At 38.5% G+C, this 22,741-nt stretch overlaps 1 protein-coding gene across 26 annotated transcripts in view; it reads right to left on the bottom strand.

Moving 5' to 3' along the window:
* The window catches only part of ERC1 (ELKS/RAB6-interacting/CAST family member 1), a 384,984-nt gene that overhangs the window by 195,598 nt on the left and 166,645 nt on the right, over nucleotides 1-22,741 (bottom strand). For 10 of the 26 annotated variants that reach the window (XR_002344310.1, XR_002344308.1, XR_002344309.1 and 7 more), the window contains one exon: nucleotides 15,965-16,096. The exons of 9 other annotated variants lie outside the window; for them this stretch is intronic. Coding sequence is in view for 12 of the 17 variants with exons in the window: in XM_021092976.1 (XP_020948635.1) it covers nucleotides 15,965-16,096 (132 nt within the window). In the remaining 5 variants the exon portion in view is untranslated. Of the gene's footprint in view, nucleotides 1-13,442; nucleotides 13,497-15,964; nucleotides 16,097-22,741 lie in introns of all 26 variants that reach the window. 7 more of the 26 variants (XR_002344307.1, XM_021092972.1, XM_021092971.1 and 4 more) reach the window with 1 other exon arrangement.

Raw genomic sequence — 22,741 nt, 5'->3', positions numbered from 1 at the left:
GTTACAAAGAAAACAATAACAAATAACAGTTATCTGATCTTGTCAAAAGTTTACTATTAGCCAAAAGAGAAAAGTAAAAGTGTGGGACTTGATATCTGGCAAGCAAAGGACCCTCTCTCTCATACTCACACACACACACACACACACGTGCGCGCGCCCACGAGTGCATACAATAATTCTGGTCATAATAATGAGGCTCACATTTGTGTACCACCTTTGTAGGCTACTAAAACACTTTTGGGGGTAATAATTCACTCCACACAGGTGAGACCCGGAAAAACTATAGGACCCGCCCTAAATTACAGCTAATAAACAGAAGAAGAAACAGAATCCATATCATGTGATTCTGGCTCAGTGCACTTTACAGTAAACCTCACTGCCTCTTCATTCATTCACTAAAGAGAATGGAGGTAAGAGGAAGGGACCAAAACAGAGCTTGGGCCATGCCACACACAAAAACTATCTGTTGTGCAGGATAAACCCTACTGTAAACATTTCTCTAGGAAAATATGTTTCACTGAAAACATCCAGGAAGGTGCAGCCAAGGAGAACACAAACTGCATATAAAAATCAGGGGGAAGCCATCTGGCTCCACAACGACACCTTCAGCCACATCCTGGATAACTGCCTCTATCATCAATAACTTGGTTATTCAAACTTCTCAGTAGGAGATAACAGTATAAGGGCCAAACACCCCAAGAACTCATTACAAGCAAACTAAATATCATCTGTTATAGATCCACCACCAAGATTCCAAAAGCACTTCCCAGTCCAGCAGTGGTTAGATGGTTTAGACAGAAGTACAAAAACACAACTCCTTTGAAAACCAGTATCTACAGACTCTGGCACTCAACTCTGTGGTTCATTTTGGGGTGTGCCAAGGTTTTTATTTCTTCTCCAATACAGCTAATTTTTTCATTTGATTTTGAACTTCTGAACACAAATGTGGTATTTTTGTTGAATAAAAAGGAAAAAAATCAAGATGAAATTCAGAGAGACAGATATTTCCTTAACTTCCAGGATAATATAATCACATACTATTTTATAAAGAAGTTTTCAAAAGGAAGAAACTATGCAAACAAACATGACAACCACAAGCATATTATTTTTTAGGAACTACTTTTCAAACTACTGATGAATCTAGGGATGTTTTTTGATCATAACCACAGCATGTGGTTACTTCCTGGGGGCTTCAGTTTCCCTTCAGAATTTCTTTAGTTGTTGTGTACTGACCCCATCTGGTAAAATTATAGAGGAAGTTATACTGACTCAAGCTTCTGGCAAGTCAAACTTTTTTATTTCATGTACAGAGAAATTAAGACAATAGAAGTTCAGTACGAAAGAATTCAAGGAGGCTTAGTTTTATTTCTCTACAACAACATAAGAAGGAAACCATGTAATGAAGAAAAGGTCATGCTATTCTAACTGCAGTAACTCATGCTGCTGCCTTTTCTTTGTGATTCTTCACGATGCCTGATATTCTCATCTTCCGCCAAAAGTTTTATTAAAACTCTGGAATCTCTGTTTGCTTGTCTGTTTAATACAAAGATGAAGTAATTACTTCAAAAGTGTATCCAGCAAAGCCGGAGGAATAAGATTTTAAATGGTACAAGGTAGTATAAAATTTTAAGCACAGTTACTAAAAAGAGAGAAATGTCAGTTTAAACCATGCAAACTGGTCTTGAGATTACAGGTTTTAGTTGTGTCATTCTTACTATCAACATTCAGAATTTGAATCTACTGAACAGGGTAAAAATTACAAGGAGAAACTGAAGGAGAGCTTTTAAAACACACTGAGAGTTTCATTTTAATTCACCACCTGGCTTATTCTCATTTGTGAAGGTGGCTACATCAATACAGAGTTTCGACTCTTCTTTTGAACATTTGCTGTCTGAGACATTTGAGTTTTTACACTTGCTGGTATTTGAACATATTTGGGTAATTTCCACAAATAAGTGGACTGAAATGCAGAATAATATTGGGTTGCCATTACTGCAGACTATATCATTCCTTTAGCTTAAAGCCCATTTCATACATCTCTCTAAGATCAAAAGGAGGAGAAGTCTAAACATGGAGATTTCTGCTACGGCAGGGTACAGCCATTTAACTTCTTCTTTCAACAAGCCAGAGATGGCAGAACTCTCTTTGAAGTGGCAGCCCTGTTGGCCTTTGAAGTCCCTTGTCAATTGCAGAAAGGCTCTGGTGGGTTGTTTTGTAGCCAGCTGTCACCAGGAAGGCAGACGTGACGTATTTCCAGCAGTCTCACTTCAGGGTCTGTCAAGTGACTGATTTCATAACCAGTCACCATAACAAAGGAAAGTCAAACCCTTGACATTAGAGCAGGAGTCCACAATGAAACTTACTAGGTTCCTCTTGACAGAGCCTGATTTCAATACCAAAATGACTACACAATGGCAAAGAGAAAACGGCTGTGAATTTAACTGTCACATCTAAGAAATCTTGGATATTAAAAATGTACTTTCCATATGTTTATCAATAAAATGTTTCATAACAACACTCTCTTTAATCTTTCCACTGATGAAAAATGATTTCTGCAGAAATCAGTAAACTGCCTTAAAAGCACAATTTACACTGCTTACAACTAGACTTCTGAATGATCCTACATAGTTCTGAGAAATGTGTTTGTATTTGTAATGCTCTCAGACTGCTCAGCTACTTATGCCAAAAATCCCCATCAATCCTGACACAGATATCAGTTAAGACTTTAAAGGATAAGTAAAGAGAAAGAATTTAAGAGGTGTTAGGAAACTTCTATAATCTATAAATACAGCCCATTATAGCACTATAGAAAAGGAAACAATCTTAATAATATTATACATCTGTCCTTAAGGTGAGAAGAGATGACACGAATCCAGAAAAACCGAATGTCAAATTTACCAATGATGATTGAAGTATTAATCCCACTGGAAGGAAATAAGGTGGAACAAAAGGACTGTTCATACTAATGTGATCATAATATGTATCTGTTAGGTAGAATGCTCTGCATTCTCACACACTTTTATGAACAGGGCTTGATGCTCTCAGAGCAGAAGACTGGATGCTCCACAAGATGTTTAGCTCCCAGAGGCTCAGAGATTGAGGGCAGGGGGGCTAGAGGGGCACCTGTGTCCTATGAAATATAAGTCCTCTGCTTTCCAGTAACGATTTCTAAACTTGAAAAAAACTGGCATGAGCCAGCATTCTCATTCTGGCTACCATGCTTTAAACTCAAGCACTTAAAAAAAAAAAAAAAAAAAAAAAAAAGGTAAATTATGTTCAAATGATAATATCTAAGTCTTTAAATCTACAAATTTGAAATCTTTTGAGTTTTTCTGACCAGATGACAAAGGGCTTCATTATATCCTGTGGAAAGGAACTGCAGCAGAGACTAAAAGCATGCATTAATTTTTTAAAATTTTTGTAAAAATCATAAGGTTACCCTAAAGCTTTAAACTGTTGTAAATAAAGCAATGTTGCGATGCCTTTCCTGATCATTCTAAATAAGGTCCCTTTGTTGTAGTCTTTTAGAAAATACTATGTGCATTTTTTCATGTGTTTGTTGGCCCCCTGTATATCTTCTTTGGAGGAATGTCTATTCAGGTCTTTTGCCCATTTTTCATTGGGTTGTTGAGTTGTACGAGTTGTTTGTATATTTTAGAGATTAAGCCCTTGTCAGTTGAATCGTTTGAAACTATTTTCTCCCATTCTGGAAGTTGTCTTTTTGGTTTTTTATGGTTCCCTTTGCTGTGCCAAAGCTTGTCAGTTTGATTAGGTCCCATTGCTTTATTTTTGCTTTTATTTCAGTTGCTTTGGGAGACTGACCTGAGAACACATTTGTAAGGCTGATGTCAGAGAATGTTTTACCTATGTTCTCTTCCAGGAGTTTGATGGTGTCTTGTCTTAGGTTTGCCTTTAAGCCATTCTGAGTTTATTATTGTGTGTGGTGTGAGGGTGTGTTCCAGCTTCATTGATTTACATGCAGCTGTCCAGTTTTCCCAGTACCACTTGCTGAAGAGACTGTCTTTTTTCCCATTTTTTTATTCTTGCCTCCTTTGTCAAAGATTAATTGACTGTAGGTATCTGGGTTTATTCCTGGGTTCTCTATTCTGTTCCATTGGTCTGTATGTCTACTTTGGTACCATTACCACACTGTCTTGAGTTCTGTGACTTAATATTGCCTGAAGTCTGGGAGGGTTATGCCTCCTGCTTGGTTTTTGTTCCTCAGGATTGCTTTGGCGGTTCTGGGTCTTTTGTGGTTCCGTCTAAGTTTTTGGATCGTTTGTTCTGGTTTTGTGAAAAACGTCATGGGTAATTTGATAGGGATTGCACTGAACCTGTAGATTGCTTTGGGTAGTATGGCCATTTTTACAATATTAATTTTTCCAACTCAGGAGCATGGAGTATCTTTCCATTTCTTTAAATCCTCTTTAATGAAAAAATGTTCAACATCACTGATTATTAGAGAAATGCAAATCAAAACTACCATGAGGTCCACCTCACACCAGTCAGAATGGCCATCATTAATAAGTCCACAAATAACAAATGCTGGAGGGGGTGTGGAGAAAAGGGAACCCTCCTGCACTGTTGGTGGGAATGTAAATTGGTACAACCGCTATGGAAAACCACATGGAGGTACCTTAGAAAACTATACATAGAACTACCATATGACCCAGAATCCCACTCCTGGGCATATATCTGGACAAAACTTCCCTTGAAAAAGACACATGTACCCAAATGTTCACTGAAGCACTATTCACAATAGCCAAGACATGGAAACAAACTAAATGTCCACCTACTGATGATTGGATTAGGAAGATGTGGTATATATACATAATGGAATATTACTCAGCCATAAAAAAGAACAAAATCATGCCATTTGCAGCAACATGGATGGAACTAGAGACTCTCACACTAAGTGAAGTAAGTCAGAAAGAGAAAGACAAATACCATTTGATTTTACTTATATCTGGAATCTAATATAGGGCACAAATGAACCTTTCCACAGAAAAGAAAATCATGGACATGGAGAACAGACTTGTGGTTGCCAAGAGGGAGGGGGAGGGAGTAGGAGGGACTGGGAATTTGGGGTTAATAGATGCAAACTATAGCCTTTGGAATGGATAAGCAGTGGGATCCTGCTGTACAGCACTGGGAACTATGTCTGGTCCCTTCTGATGGAGCAAGATAATGTGAGAAAAAAGAATATCTACATGTATGTGTGACTGGGTCACCTTGCTATATAGTAGAAAGTTGACAGAACATTGTAAACCAGCTATAATGGAAAAAATAAAAATTATTATAAAATAAAATAAAATAAGAAAATACTATGTAGTATTTCTACTTTTTTGCATGTGTCACAACTTTAAAGAATATATTTAAATCTGTGATCACTTGATTGATCTCCTTAACTAACATACAAATGCTGTAAGAGTGGATTTGCATTTTGTTTGGTTCACTAAAATATTTACAGCTTTTAACACAGAGCAGCCTCTCAGGAAACACTGAATGAATAATAGAATAAATGAAATAAATGATATCTCTGAAGCCATTAAACTCTTACCAATGCTGGGGTGGCACATTCTCAAGGTGGACAGATGTCTCTTTCTTACTTGAATAACTAGCCTGCTCTTTTCTGACATTATCTCCATTGCTCACACTATAAATCTAGGGTTAACACACACAATTATGACATCTCATTTTTTCCCATTCTTTCTTTTTTTTTTTTTTAACGGCTGCACCCAAGGCATATGGAAGTTCACAGGCCAGGGACTGAATCCAAGCCTCAGCTCTGACCTACGCCACAGCTGTGGCAATGCTGGATCCCACTGTACCAGGCCAGGGATCAAACCCACATTTCTGCAATGATCCAAGCCACCGCAGTTGGATTCTTAACCCACTGCACCACAGCAGAAACTCCTTTCCACATTATTTTCTTAAAGTAAAAATTCCTTTTGACATATTTTTAGACCATGGATGTTTTCCCAAAAACAAAAGTTAAAAAAGGACCAAGGACAAGCAGAAAAGTGTATGTACTTGTATGTTTCAGTACTACAACTCTGTCAGGCTCAGGAGAAAGAACTAAGTAGGCGTGCTAAGTATGTGTATGTCTATGTATTTAATCATCCAACACACTGGATTCCAGCTGTCTGATACATTAGACTTATCAAAATTAAATAAACACAAAAACTCAGTTCTGCTGGTGCTCTAGCTTCATTAAGTATTCAAAGAAACATGTGGTGAGGGGCTACCATCTCGGCCAGGAGAAAGAGAAAGCATCCTGCTGCTCCAGGGTCTCCTGCACAGTGCTCCTTCAAAGACTATGGACGCTATAGGAACCATCAAGACTTGTGAAGAAAAATGTACATTCAAGACAATTTACTTAATGTCAAAAGTGAAAAAGTAACTTCTATTTAGAATTCAAATCTTTTACAAGGGAATGGTATTCAGATATCACATGTGAGCAAGAGGGTTGTATTCCGCTAGTAAGATAAAAAATCCCCATTTTCTAAGTATTTTTAGTACACAGGAAATGTGTGTGCGAGCCCATCTGTGTGTTTAAGGGAAAAGAGTCATGAATATTCAAATGGATATTTCCAATTCTAATTTAAGGTTATAAGGCTCAAACACACACAAAAAATTTTTAATCCTAAATATTCTCTATCTTCTTACTTCTAGGAATAAGGTCTAAGCATAATGTTCCAAAATCTATATTTTGTTTCAAATACTGCTAAAAAAGTATTTTTCCTTCCCATTCTCCACCCTAAAGGAAATCACAAAATATATGACTTGTAAAGCTGAAAAATAGCATTAGAATTGGACATCACCATACACGTTGACAGTCATTTATTAAAGCTACCCAAACTATCTTCGTGAGGAAAATCTAAAAGTAAATAGACTATGATCCTGTGTTGACCTAAGACCTACTCTCAGAGAATGATTAACTTGATGACAAAGGCAATGCCCATCTGACCATCCTCAGCTGACTTAGATTCTAGGCCTGGCTCAGGGAAGGACAAGGATTTCCTCAAGTCAGAAGGATTAAAACTTGATATATATGCACATCAGAACTTTTAAACAATTAGCATGTCATCTCTGGTACTAAATCAATAGGCAGGGTCTATGGATACCAAGTTTCCCTGGGGTCCTTCGCCTTCGAGGCTATGAGGGCAGTGGTAGTAACAGAAGTATGGGTAGTAGCTAATGTCTGTTGACTGCTTCTCCCAAAGTGCTTTATATGCACAACCTCTCTTTAATGCAGCAGTTATACTACATTATACTAGGACTTTTCTTTGACAGCTCAGGGAACTGACACAAAAGTAACTTGCCTGTGGAGTTCTCTGGCGGCTCAGTGGGTTAAAGATCTGGCATTGTCACTGCAGTGGCCTGAGTCACTGCTGTGGTGAGGGTTCAATCCCTGGCCCAAGAACTTCTGATGCCACAGGTGTAACCAAAAGGGGAAAAAAAAAAGGTAACTTGACTGAGATGACAATTTGTAAGTGATGGAACCAAAACTGAACCAAGGCTTCTAACTGGAGAACCCAATTTTGTAGCCACTGTGTGACAGAGCTCCCCTGAGGTTCTGGAGTGGCCTTCTGAACTAGAGAAGCAGGGTATAAACTCTCTGTACCCAGTCACCACGTCTGCCCTTCTTGGACTTGATTCTCCTAATGCTGATGATGTCTAGTTTCAGCCCTGTAGGATAAAAGCGTTTTCTCAGAGGAGATGAAAAAGCCTGAGGAAAATCGAGAGTTCTGAATTTAGATGATTTCAGGTTGAGATGTCAGTGAAACAATGGAGTAAAGACACTAAGCAGACTTAGCCTGCGTCTCGGAAGAGAACTGGGCTGATGTGACAAGCCTACTACTAATAACATAGCTAACATTCTTCAGCACGACTTCCTGTTGTGAGCCGCAAGGGAAGCCCTTAGCACAACTTCTTGGTCCTTATCCTTGAACAAATTCTTCGCTCAGACTTTCTCATCTCAGAAATTTGGAACCACCATCTTTCAGCTGTCCTGCCAGGAAATGGAAGACCATTTTTGCTTTCTCTTCCATCGTTTTCCACATGCAGTTCATCAAATCATTTTAGCTGTTTCCAAAAGACATTCTAAATCCATCCACTTTTTTCCATCTCCATTGCTAGTATGTGATTTATTCAGGCTAATCTGCCCAATCGCTCCCAGACCAGGAATCTTTTACATTACTTTTTATACTTGTTAAAGAGTTTACAGAACCAGGATTTTTAACGTGATATATAATTTTTTAAAGTTATAAGTTGAAGAACTGCAAAGAATGTAATTTCTTAGGTGTTTTAAAATTGTTTTTTTTTAAAAAAAGCACCACCTTTTTATCAGCGCCACGCTCTAACCAACTGAGCTAATAACCAGCCATACCTCCACTTTTTAAAACAAAAAGAATCCAATGAAATATAAATACCGTGGTGACATGATATTCATTACTATTTAAAAACTGTAAAACAAACTATTCCTTAATGATTAAAATTTTTAATTTTAATTTTGCTCTTTGACTTTGTGTTTCCATTTTTTTTCTAAAATTTTATACTAATGAAGTTTATTTTGTACGCTAGATTTTTTTGTATGGATCCTCTCATACTTTTCTGCAACAAAAATATATACGTAAATTTAAATTTGATATTCATAAAATATCCTAGGATAATTAACTCTGCTTAAAAACTCTTTTGGAGTGAATTATCATTATAATTACTAGTAACATAAGATCAATCAAAAGTAATAGAAATTTTAGATATCTTGAGAGAATAACTATTAAACATGAAGAGTATAAAATTTTATTAACAAAGTATCAATAAATATATTTATCTTAATGTGATGAATAGAACTTTTATTAGGTGAAATATCTCCTGAGGAACATTACTTACTGCTAGAAAACTCAGGGCTCATTATCAATTCTATGATGTGTTTCATTTTCACAGGTATAAGCACTAATAGGCTTTCATGAAAATAAACGGAAACAGGAGAGTTTTGTTACAGCATTGTACCTCAACTTTCTGCCCTCCTTCAGAATCACATGGCCCAAATCACATAGTAGCCTATCATCAAAAATCACTGATGGTATCTATTAGCTGACAGCTCAACCAGGTAACCTTCAATTCTGCTGAAAACAAAGAACTGTGAACAATCTGACTTTTCTACTCCATTTCTCAACACCAACCTTTGGAATTATCTCTTTGTTATTGCACGAGAAGTTTCTCTCCCTCGGAGGAACACAGGAGAGTAAGATGTGGGAGGGGGGTGCCCACGGCTGAGAGAGGAACACTCAACCACAAAGAGGAAGGGAAGAGTCTGCACGTTCCAAGTAACTTCTCAGGCAGAGCAATGGAGGGAAAGCTGTACTTAGAAGCTGAGATGCGGGTTTGATCCCTGGCTTCTCTCAGTGGGTTAAGGATCTGGCGCTGACACCAGGTGTGCTGTAGGTTGCAGACATGGCTTGGATCCTGCATTGCTGTGGTTCTGGTGTAGGCCAGCAGCTACAGCTCCAAATGGACCCCTGGCCTGGGAACCTCCATATGCCTCAGGTGAGGCCCTAAAAAGACCAAAAAAAAAAAAAAAAAAAAAAGAAAAGAAACTGGGCCCACATGCCCAAGGGAGATGCTGGTGCATTTCCAGGTGAATGGTACTTGGTTTGATGGCCTCTGGCCCAGGCTACTCTAATAACCCATCTGACCTTCTCGCTTTCACTTAGTTCTTGCAGCCAGAATGATTTTTAAAACTATGAATCAGAAGATGTCACGCCCTGCTTAAACTCTGTCATGGCTTCCAACACTCTTAGAAAAACACAAAATGGTTGCCAACACTGACCTAAGGCCCTGCACACCTTGCAGTGACCCTGCCCCAGGCATACTGGCTGTCCTCACACATCCCCACCTACTCTACCACCTCCTCCTCACTCACCATGTGGCTTCTCGCCCTTCGGAACCCAGGCTGAATGGACGTTCTCAGAGGACTCTCTCTGCACATTCAGTCAAAAAAAGGTTCTAACCTCTCCATCCTCCACCTAACTACTGTCTGTCCCAGAACATCTGTTCTTATCCTTTATAGCACTTGGTGATAACCTGTCATTAAATGCCATTTGTCAAGTGGGTGTCTATGTCTGCCTGGGGACTGTAAGCTCTCTTAGGGGAGAGACCACAGCAGCTCTGTTCATCACCCAGGCAACCATGGCACTATCGGATACTCAATACAGATTTGCTGAATGAATGAATGAGCCACCCACCTCATAAATAAATATTGTTCTCTACTTAGAATGCCTCAATAGTTCTCCACTGCCTTAAAAACAAAATCAAAATTCCAGAGTTTAAGACTAAAAATTGAGCACAATCCCACTGCAGGCACTTCCTCCTTCCCCCTCCCTCTCATAGATCTTGCCATTCATGTCGACCCTAAACTAGAGCTACTAACTGCTACCTGAAGTTCCTCAGATGCTTCCAGCTTTCTTCCACCTGGGCTGGTCCATACATATGCAGTACGTCTAATAGCCATCACTTCTTTTCAAAGAACCCCTTCAATCTGGATTACATGCTGCCCCTCCTTTTCCACTCTTAAACCTCTCTATTCAGATCATTACCAATGGTAGTTATCAAACTGAACTGTAATTATAGGTTCATCCTTTTTTTTTTTTGCCAGGCCACAGCATGCGGAAGTTCCTGGTCCAGGGATGAAACTGGCGCCAGAGTAGTGACCCAAGCCACAGCAATGACAATGCCAGATCTTTAACCTGCTAGGCCAGCAGGGAACTCCTATAGGTTCATTCTTTAGTCTTTCCCAATAAATGTAAACTTGAGGCAGAGGCTGTACCTATTATCTTTTTATTTCCAATGCCTAGTGAAGCATCTGGAAAAATACATGGTACTCAGTAAGTGTTTATGGAAAAGGTAGCACATGTAAAAATATTATTATTTTATTTTCAGAGCATTACTGCCACTTAATAAAAAATGAGGAAAATATAATCTACTATAAATACTCAGATCAGTATAGGATTATGCTTATAAGATCAAATCATAAACTGCCCCTTTTGGAAATAGCTGGAAGTAAAACAATGGGAAGGGCTGGGGCACAACATAGTTCTATCACCCACCACCTTTTCCAGCTGCCAGAGCTGCTTCACAGTGCTAACTGCTCCACTTAAAAAGCACTTGGGTATTACAGCAATAACTTCTGTGTAACTGACCAAGTAAATTCACAGTCAATAAGGGGTTTTATGAATAAAAACAGATGGGACTCTCAGCAGCAGCAACAGTGCAGACTGCACTCCACCCTCTGTTCCAGCTCCACTTCCTCTGAAACCCAGGACAAACCAGATACGGCTGAGTCTGAGTCAAGAGTGAACACAAGAGAAATGCAGAGAGATATCCACTGCCTTCAGAAGAAACGATCCAAGAGAAGTAAGCGGGCACGTTGCAATGAGGTGTGCACTGCTCATGTGCACTGGACACTCCACAGAAAGGAGGTGGATCAAGTTTAAATGACTATGCTGCCCCTTTTCACATCAAAGAACCAAACGTTACTGACAAGGAAGCATGCCTGCCTCTGCCATCTGCTTGCCTAGCTGACAGGGAAGAAGAGAATTTGCAAGTTGAAGGAAGCACCTGGATTGGATACAGAGAAACCTCAAGTGAAAAACCGTACTGGTCCAAGGTATCCTGCAGGCTATAAATGGCACTTTATTAGTCAAGTGTAATTTTTTTTGTTCAAATGATTTTGAGAATTGGATGGTATAATTTTAATATGCAAATGAAGTTGTAAAATCTAAGTTTAAAAAGAAAAAAAACATGTAACCCTTAAAAGTGCTCAATAATTTATAACTAGCAAATCACTGGTAAAATCTTGTGATTGTCTAGATCAAGAATTTACACTTAACAAACACACCAAATAATGGTAAAAAGACAATTTGAAAAAAAATGGGTATTGCTATTAAAAATGATCTTTGAAAGTAAGATTCAGAACTCATGCCCAAATTTTAGTCATACTAAAAGGAAATATCTTTTTCATTGTTCAAAACATTAAAAGATATTACATGTGGAATCTGATAAAATGATACAAAATAACTTATTTATAAAACAGAAACTCACTCACAGATTTCAAAATTAAACTTACTGTTATGACAGGGAAGCCATGTGGGGGGTAGTTAGGAGGATGGGAATAACATATACACATTACTGTATAAAACAGATTATTAACAAGAACCTGTATAAGCACCGGGAAATCTACTCAATAGTTTCCAATAACCTATATGGGAAAAAAGAATGGATATATGTATATGCATAACTGATTCATTTTGCTGTACACCTGAAACTAATACAACATTGGATATCAACTATATTCCAAAAAAATTTTAATTAAAAAAAAGTTGAATAAATTTTTAAAATATTAAAAGATATATTTTGGAACAGATTTAAATCCAGCTTACTGAGTCACAAGAAAAGTCTTATTACTTTAGAGGCATTTTTAAACTTTTAGATAGCAATCTATTTACAAATGGCTCCTTCAAAAAATAAATCTATTCTCAAATACCAGTGAAAGATATCTTAAAATATTCAAGAGCTAAAAAAAAAAATTATTTCAAAAAATTTAAGTTCACAGCAACACTGCTGAATGAAGGACATTGCTCCAACCCCCTGGCAACTCTGAGACTTGTTTAAGAGAACAAACTTTATTCTATGTTCATACAGCCTCTCACATTGAAAAAAATACAAAACCTGCCAAAAGTTGAGCAGAATGAAGTTTCAGAAGAAGAAAACCCAGGGGGAAAGGAAAAAAAGCAAGGTAAAAGGAGCCTTGAGTTTCCCCCTGGAATTATTCACTTTATTCTTTACACTTGCCAACGCAGGTTCAAGGGCGCCTTCTTTCATTAGATCATTATACAACTTCTCTAAATTTGGGGCAAGGGCTCACTGTAGAGCAGCATGTATTAGGCATAAAAACAGTATAAGAGGATCTTGGAAGAATATAGGAAAGGCATTAGGAATCTTTTTCCTTTGAGAGTTTTTCTCTGCTCAAACTTTAAAAGGTTCTGCATTTTATTTAATAAGAGATATGGTTCCCAAACAATTCTCTGTAGCTCCTTGAGAAATTCATAGATATAGATATCCTCCTTCTATCAGTGGGGGTCATTTCTTCTCAGAGAACTAATTTAGACAAGAGATAGATAAATTTGGGACCTGAGGAAGATAATAGTGTCCCTCAACACCCCCCACCCAAAGCCTCACCTGTTTAAGACATTTCACACAAATATTTATGGATTTCTTTGATGCATACAATTAATACATATAAGTAAAATTAACTGTAGGGTTTGGAGACAGAAAAAGATTAAAAAAATAGAAAAGAACAAAGGATGAAGGCTGAAAAGGACAGTGAATGAAGGCTATTTGGCCTCAGAAGTAAAAACATAAAAGCAGTTTCTTCATACCTTAAACCACTTAAAGCCCAAATGACTGGTCTCATGCAACATTTCACTCAACAGCTTCAGATAGGCAGTGAGTAGCAGAATGGTGGAAAAAAGATAAACAGAAAAGAGAGAAAGAAAAAGGCATGCAATTAAAAGCAAATTATTTATAGCCACTTCAAAAGATATTTTCAATTTCTTACAAAGCTCAATATGCTCTTACCTACAATCTAACAATCATACTCTCAAGTATTTACCTAAGTTGAAAATCTATGTCCAGGAGTTCCTGCTGTGGCACAGCAGAAAGGAGTCCGAATAGTATTTATCAGGATGCAGGTTCAATCCCTGGCCTGACTCAGTGGATTAAGGATCCAGTGTTGCCATGAGCTGTGGTGTGGGTTGTAGGTGCAGCTCGGATCCCACATTGCTGTGGCTGTAGCGTAGGCTGGTAGCTACAGCTCTGATTGAACCCCCTAGCCTGGGAACCTCCAAATGCTGCAGATACAGCCCTAAAAGGCAAAAAAAAAAAGTCCATACAAAACTCTGCACATGAATACTTACAGGAGCTTTATTAATAATTGCTAAAAAAATAGATGCAACTCTGCAACCAAGGTGTTCTTTAGTAGGTAAAGGAATAAACAAACTGTGGCACATCCATACGGTGGAATATTATTCAAAGACAGAAGAATAAGCGCTCATGCCACAAAAAGACATGGGATAATCTTAAATGTAGAGGGTTAAAGGCAAGAAGCAAGTTTGCAAAAGCTGCAGGAAAAACATCAGAGACTGGGGAGATGGGGTAAGGATGAAAAGGAGCAGCACAAGGAATTTTTAGGGACTGAAACCATTCTGTGTGATACTATAATGGTGGATACACACCTTCATCCACTTGGCAAAACTCGTAACATGTGTAACATGGTACATGAACCAAAGTGTAAATGATGGACTAGTTAATAATGTATCAATACTGGCCCATCAATTTTAACAACTGCATCACACCAATGAAAGATGTATATGATAAGGGAAATTGAGGTGGAGAAAGGCATACATGGGAACTCTCTGCACTTTCTGCTCAACTTTTCTATAAACTAAAAAACCTGACCTTAAAAAAAGCCTATTAATTACCAATCAGCCACCCCAGAAAGCAAATTATAACTAGTTCACATAATACATTAAAAAAGAACATGTAATAATAGCATTCTATATACCATGACATGTTTTATTATTGCCAAAATTTCATCATCTCTGATATGTTAGCCTTATCACTAAATAATGATTCCAAAGCAGAAAAAATCTTTACAGAAAGAAAAAAATGGGGTAACATTTTGAAAATAAAAGGAAGACTATTAAAAAAGGTGATCAAGATAAAAGAAAATCCTTCCTTGCCCTGGAATAATGGCTGACACCGCCCCCTTCTCTGAAGCTCTCCACTACCCAAACTCAGTTTAACTGTAAATTAATAAATATTCAAGTAGAAAGTGGACCAAGGCATTTACCTAAGAACAGAGCACTAAAAGACACTCATTGGGAAGAGATCAAATTTCCTTCAGCTTTGCTAACAAATGTCAGTTGTCTTTCTACACTTGACACTAAAGAAGCCATTTCCTGTGTCTAAGTTATGAAGGGGCTCCCTGGTGGCTCACACCGTGACCTGTCTGCCTGGAAAGGTACCCTTCTCCCTTGCTATAGAACCAGCCTCACTCACAAGAGCTCTGGTGGTCTCATCAAAGGGCTCCCAAAAGACTCATGTTACCCTCTCACTGGACACGTTTTCCTGTTTAGCACTTATATTTTTCCAACAAAGAGATGGACGCGACCCTGAAAAAATGAAATGACATGGACCTCTGTGTGAGGCAGATTCAAAACCTCAAACCACACTCTCATACTGGGTACTGAAATTAGAGTCTTCACCTGTTAAAACTACTCCTCCCATTCATATCTCCCCCCTGTAATTATTCCTCCTAGCAAAAAGTTTAAAGCAAGGGTATGAAGGTCTAAAAAGATATATAAAATCATAAAATCAACAGCAACAGAAGAATTCCTCAACAAGTCACCTCAAGGTTGAGACATGCTGTCTGGGACTGCCTCATGTCACAACATCTATGTCCTTCACACCTGCTATCAATCTTAATTTGTTATAACTAACTGCTCTCGTGAATAAGAGAGGCTGTGAAATAAACTTTCCGCCATTTAAATCTACATCTTTGACTCAGAAATGCTTGTGTTTTCCCATTCAATTTAAAAGCAGAGTTGTGCCCAGGCTTGTACAAACAGGCAAGTTCCATTTCATCTCATCCAATACGTCTGCATACACGACATCAATATATACAAGTCAGCCCCAAATTACTAATGCAGAGACCTCTGTGTTGAATCAGTTCTTATTCAACTATACGTTAATTCTTATTTAAATCTAAATACTTACACTTGATGAAGTGTTTCTGAAACCCTACAAACACACATAATGTGAGTTTACCTAAACTACACTGGTTGGATTTTACCTTTCATTTAACCAGCAGCATTGCCAGTAACTGTATAAAGTCGCAGACCTGTTTTTCAGCATTGGTCCTGGCTGACTCCTCTTGTGCCAGCACCATCTCTCGCTCTGCAGTTATCTGTACACTTTCTCTTAATGCTTCTTCCAGCTCTTCAATCCTGTCATCCTTCTTACGGAGACTGTCCTGGAAAACGATGGAAGACTAGGTGAAGGAGGCTAATCAGTTAACCCAAGGAGAGCCCATTTACCAAGAAAGGGTTATCTGCTTATTAAATGTTCTTCCCTTCAGAAGTAAATCTAGGCCAAAAAGATACTGACACAGAGGAAAGAATAAAACAAGGGAAGAAAGAAGTAAAGATGTTGAAGAAGTGTATTATTAAGAGCAAAGGGTCAAGTTAGTTAAGCAAGAGAAGCTTGCGATGGACTTTCTCTACTACAGAGAGAATAAAATTGTTTGTGTTAGGCAGATAGGTAGCAAGGGCTTGATTATTTAAAAACACAAAGCTGTTTTTGAACTACTCTCTAAACTGGGCTTTTAAAGCCAGTTTTGATGAAGCCTAAGTAGTAAGACTCAATAGCAAAACATTTTCTTTCCCTGCAAAGTGAAGTCTAGATGAAAAAGTTAACAGCATGATCAGTCAGACTGTATTCTACATATAGGCAACTACTGGCCAATTTTTTCTTTCAAAAAAAAAAGGAAAAGGGAGATTTTTCCTAATGAATTCGAAAGAGCAAGGTTTCCTCCCAATGTCATACAAGAAAACTAAAAATGATAAGTGGTTATAAGTAACTGGTCTGTCTAAGAGTAAGTAATTTGGTCGGACCAAACCCACTAGCCCTGATATTCTACACCAGTCTAAGAAGCAACTTTTGGGGAGGTAAATATGGATTTCTATTAGAAAGACAAACAAATCCTGTAAGACATTAAGATCATGTAAGACAGAAGATCTCAAACAAGAAGAATAAATGAAACAGTCTTCAGGTGGTATGAAGAACTGGATTCATAAGATTATTCTAAGAATTTCCTCTTTAAATTCTTATAGAATCTGAAGATCAAGAATAAAGTGCTGCCTTTTATTAATACATGAAACAGGATTTGTTAATTCATTTTCCCACTTTCTGAATATTCATACCAGCAAAAGATACCAAAGGATTTTGTCTTTCATTTACACAACTCTTATTTGATTAGACTGTAGTTCACTTTTCGTAAGTGCAAAGTATAAGAAAGTCCTTTTTGACAACTTTGTCTTCAAAAATCTAAAACCTGAAATCTGTTAAATAAGTCAGATTTTTCTCCCAACTTTGACAGAATGGCACCCATTATTTAATATCCTTTCTAATAAAAAAATCATTAAATCTTTTGCCCTCATTTTTCTCAATTAAAAAGATTCAGAAAAAAGATTGACATTTCAGTGATATATATACTATGTTCATTTTTTAAAAAAAAAAAAGTTTTCTTTCTCCTCAGAGATAATTTTACAAAATACCCTGATTTAATCTCATAAGTAAGGTTCTGTTTTATTCAGGGTAGTTTAGCTACATCAAAAATGCTCTTTGATGAAATCTAAATGCTTCCAGTTTGCCTGCCATGAACAGCAGAGTTCAGGAAGGACTTCTACAATGAGGCCAAGCAGAGGGACAAGAAATGAGGCCAGTGAAAACAAAGTCCAATGTAGTTTCTCTTGATTCAAAGAAAACGAAGTGTAACACAAGGACTAAGTGGAAAAGAATAGATGAGACGATCAGTTCAGTCCTCTCACATCCTCTAATGCCTAACTACATTTGTGGTAACACAGGATTCTGAGTTACAGATTGCTTCTAAGCAAAAAGAAACACCAATGGTTCCCATTATCAGTTTGCTGTAAGAAGCGGCATCATTCATCCTTAAACTGTCTTCTGGAGATCTCCTGAGAGGCTTCTGGGACCCTAAGCTAAACTGAGGCTGAAAAAAATCATTCAAATTCTGAGGATCCAATTTCAAGCAAATGGGTTTACTTGCACTTCTGCATGTGCCATAAAACAGCCTTGAGGCCTTATCAGTAAAACTTTTTTGGAGAGGGGATGATTAGTTATTTGTCATAATGTAGATGATCAGGGCATGGGTTCGTACGGAAAGTTTCCTTGAAACCAGTAGTAAATCCGGACCAGATGAGCTCAGTGTGCAAGGCCACTGACTTAAGAAAAGTTTTCTGGACCTAATGGTAAGCCTAGTTCGAAACCTTTGTGACAAAAATGAAGAACCAAAGCCAAGTGAAACCACAAATAAAAAGAAAAGGAAAAAACTGTTAAATAATTTTATGAGATATTATAAGTCATACTACATCTCAGTGTAAAACTAAGTATGGAACCATCTGCTCTAAGGAAAGCATATTGCACCAGGGGAGCAACAAGGAAATGCAGATAGCAAATGCCTTCCACCACCATCATCAACAAAGTCTGTAACAACTTAATCCATATAGTGAATACAATTTGGCTCTAGTTTTATGTTTGGAATCTTAGTAGATATCCGCTAAGGTAAACCAAAGGAGTTTCCTTTGTACTGAGCTACACCTTGAATCTATTTCACTTAATAAAATATTGAGCCAATGTCAGAAATAAATAGAACCACTTAGTTCTACAAATACTAGAGTCTGAAACACACTGCTAAGTCATATTTATAATTATTCTTTCTTGTCTGCACTTTTTCTTTAAGATTAAATACATTTGCCTGTATTAGATTATAACATGTGTACTTTTTTTTAACATTTAGAATACTAGAGAAAAGGTCTTAAAAAGTTTAGAAAGGCCAAAAATGATCACCCACAAAGAATAAAAAAATGAAAGGCAGTAGAATTTTTAATAGCAACACAAGAAACTAGAAGATAATTGAGGCAATGCCTTTAAAATTCTGAGGGAGAAGTTTCTGTCATGGCTCAGTGATTAACAAATCCTACTAGGAACCATGAGGTTGTGGGTTCAATCCCTGGCCTCGCTCAGTGGGTTAAGGATCTGGCATTTCCGTGAACTGTGGTGTAGGTCGCAGAAACAGCTCGGATCTGGCGTTGCTGTGGCTCTGACACAGGCTGGCGGCTATAGCTCCAATTAGACACCTAGCCTGAGAAGCTCCATATGCCACGGGAACTAGGAAAAAGAAAAGAGGGAAAAAAAACTCTGAGGGAAAGATGACTTCTGATCTAGAATTCTACATCCAAACTATCAATCAAACATGAGAGTGGAATGCAAAGTCTGAAAATCTTCAGCCTACACTACACAGACTCTCAGAAAGCTGCCGGGGATGTGCTCTGTTTCAAGTACGCAGAGAAGGGAACCCCGGGGGGTGAGAGCAAGCCTTGAGAATGGGTACAGTATGGAGCAGAGGATGGAAATTCCAGGAAAGATGTTTCCAAGGAAAAAAAAAGTGATGCAGAGATTACCTGAGGTTAAATAATAGGATGATGATTTTACAACAGTAACAGTGGTGGGAAAAATGTTACAGTTTGAGAAAGGAATTTGGGAATAAAATGGCAATATGTATAAAAATAACTAATACAATAAGTACACATACAAAGAAATTTCCACCACCAGGAAAAACTACAAATACAACAAAGGAAATGAGGTCATAATAGACAATGTGCCTTGGTCCAATAACGCAAAATAACTGTTTTGGAAAGACAGAAAGAAGGAAGCGTGTGGAGTGACTTTTGTGTAAAAAAAGCTAATTCCTCATCTCTCATGGTAAGAAGTCAATGGATAACTAATGTCCAAATAAGAAAGATAATCAAACAATGATAAAAGAATGTCAAAGGGAAAGGTAGATGTAAATGGCAAAAGAAAGAACTGAAAGGGGAGAAAGGGGTTGTCTCAGAGGAGCAGGAATCAAAGTTAGACCAGAATGAGGCAGAGGAACCACACAGTACTGCTCTGCTTTGTATACCATGTAAATACATATTGTTCTGAAGAAAAGGTGAAAATATGTTAAAAGAATAGTACCCACTGCAAATAAATCAGTAAGAATATAGAGAGCTTCTGGAAATAGTTATAAATGTGGTGACTATTTCAGATACTGATACTCCAAACATGTGGGTTAACTATTTACTGTGGAAAGAGAAGAGCTGACTGGGCAAATGGATCAATTCAGTGCCAATGGCAAAAAGAAAAATAAAGTTGAAGGAAAAAAATGCATGAATTTTCAGTCACTGGGATCTTCAGTTTTCTATTCAAAAGTCCTGTGAATTTCTTCATGCCAATAACTGGCATAAGCAGGTTAAAAAGATGATGAGAAATTCCTTTCCAGTCTTGGGTAACCAGGATATACCGAATGAGAACAGTTTTTAAAGGAATGATAACGTTGCAGTAAGTTCTGCTATTACCCCAAAGATTCTGAAGATATCTGAAGCTTAAATACCCCAACAGTTGATGACTGAGACACAGTACCAAGTCAAGAGCTTTGAAAACTGTCCCCCATCTCCTTTTCTGTGCAAATCATTTCCTACACACACAGAGTTGGACACAGAATTCTAGTGACAAAACTGCTCATTTTCACTATACTTAACAGCACACTTTGGTTTGAAGAGGAAAATCTCTAATCTGCTCAATGCATGAACACCGAGTAGAAGTGACAGTGATCACCAACTTCTCTGAGTACATGTGGGCCAGTGCCACCTCGTAAAGCAGTGGACCTCAGACACTGTGAAGCACAGCAGATTTGTTGCCCTTCTGCTCTCGGGCCTAAGCTTGGGGAAGCAGGCAGTGTGCTGAAGCCCTGCGAAGTACCTCTTGGTGGCTTATACAGTAAGACCGATGATTCCAGATACAGACTAAAGGCCTGAAACGTGCTTTACATTCTTAATCACATTTTCTCTTTCAAAAAGTCCACGTTCACCATTCTTCAAGATAAATCCTGAGGCAATTACACCATCCTGAGTCTGTAATTCTAGAGAAATCCAAATAGGTACTCTGGGATCCCTAAGCCCTTCTATCTCTGGGATATTCCACAGGCATGAAGGATCTGAGGCATTCAGAAAGCAGAAGGCTGACTTACTGGAACTGAAAGTAGAAAGAGATTAAAGTTAAGGTGTAACATGCCTACTTTAGCTGGCCAACATCATTCCTGCTGTTTATTGGTATTACTGATTTGCAGCAAACTGGGAAGAAAGTCTTAACTTTTCAATTAAATACACTATTTGTGTTGTCTAACATAGTAGCCACTAGCGACACTGCAAGCTACTGGGCACTTACAATGTGCCCAAACCGGGAGTTCCCGTCGTGGCACAGTGGTTAACGAATCTGACTAGGAACCATGAGGTTGTGGGTTTGGTCCCTGCCCTTGCTCAGTGGGTTAACGATCCGGTGTTGCTGTGAGCTGTGGTATAGGTTGCAGACATGGCTCTGGCGTAGGTCAGTGGCTACAGCTCCAATTTGACCCCTAGCCCGGGAACCTCCATATGCCTCGGGAGTGGCCCAAAGAAATAGCAAAAAGACAAAAAAAAAAAAAAAAAAAGTGTCCAAACTGAAATGTGCTACAAAGACACACTGAATTCTGAAGACTTACTACCCACCAAAAAAGGGAATGCATTTTTTAAAAAATCTGAAAAAAGGAATGCAAAAGATCTCATTAATAATCTTTGTATTGATGCTATGTCGATAAAATAAAATACATCATTAAAATTAAAGTCATCTGGAGTTCCCGTCGTGGCGCAGTGGTTAACGAATCCGACTAGGAACCATGAGGTTGCGGGTTCGGTCCCTGCCCTTGCTCAGTGGGTTAACGATCCGGCGTTGCCGTGAGCTGTGGTGTAGGTTGCAGACGCGGCTCGGATCCTGCGTTGTTGTGGCTCTGGCGTAGGCCGGTGGCTACAGCTCCGATTCAACCCCTAGCCTGGGAACCTCCATATGCCGTGGGAGCGGCCCAAGAAATAGCAACAACAACAACAACAACAACAAAAAGACCAAAAAAAAAAAATTAAAGTCATCTGTAACCTTTTGGTTTTTTAAATGAAGCTGTTAGAAAATGCAAAATTATACATGGGCTCATATTATATTGCTAGTGGACAATGCTGCATATTTTACATAGGAAATGCATCTATAAAAGGCAACACAGGCCTTCCCATTGTGGCTCAGCGGTAAGGAACCTGACTAGTATCCATGAGGATGTGGTTCAATCGCTGACCTCACTCAGTGGGTTAAGGATCCAGCATTGCCGTGAGCTGTGTTGTAGGTCACAGACACAACTCGGATCTGGCATTGCTGTGGCTGTGGCGTAGGCCAGCAGCTACAGCTCCAATGCAACCCCTAGCCTGGGAACTTCCATATGCCAGGGGTGCAGCCCTTTAAAAAAAGGGGGGGGGCTATACAATCCACCATGTTCTATACAAACTTAGTTCATAACCTACTAGCACACAAACAGGAGTTACATAGGTGAGAATCCTTATGGCAAACACTGTCAAAAACTGCAGTGATAACGTTAATAAAACGAATTCAGCACTTACTCTTCTACCAACAGAGAAAATCAAACTGTGAATTGAAAGGGAAAAAAATTCAGGTATATGGCAGATCACTTTAATGCCTGGGATATAAAGTGCCCACACTGGCTGTTTAGTGTGATATAACAATTACCTCAGTACTTATTAGCAGCTTAAAATAACAATTTCTGTGGGTCAAGAACTAAAAAGCAGCTTAACTTCACAGTGCTGGTTCCAGGTTCTCTCATGGGGAACAGCTGAGATGTTGGTCAGATTCAGCCCTCTGCTTCATCCCACAGGGTTGGCAAGCAGGTGATAACCACTGGCCAGGGGCCTCTATTCCCCCTGCACAGACTTTTCCTCAGCTCCGAGAGAGCAAGGTAGGGCAT

Source organism: Sus scrofa, chromosome 5 (assembly GCF_000003025.6).
Source record: "Sus scrofa isolate TJ Tabasco breed Duroc chromosome 5, Sscrofa11.1, whole genome shotgun sequence".
NCBI lineage: Eukaryota > Metazoa > Chordata > Mammalia > Artiodactyla > Suidae > Sus > Sus scrofa.
This window is presented reverse-complemented; position numbering and strand designations above follow the sequence as displayed.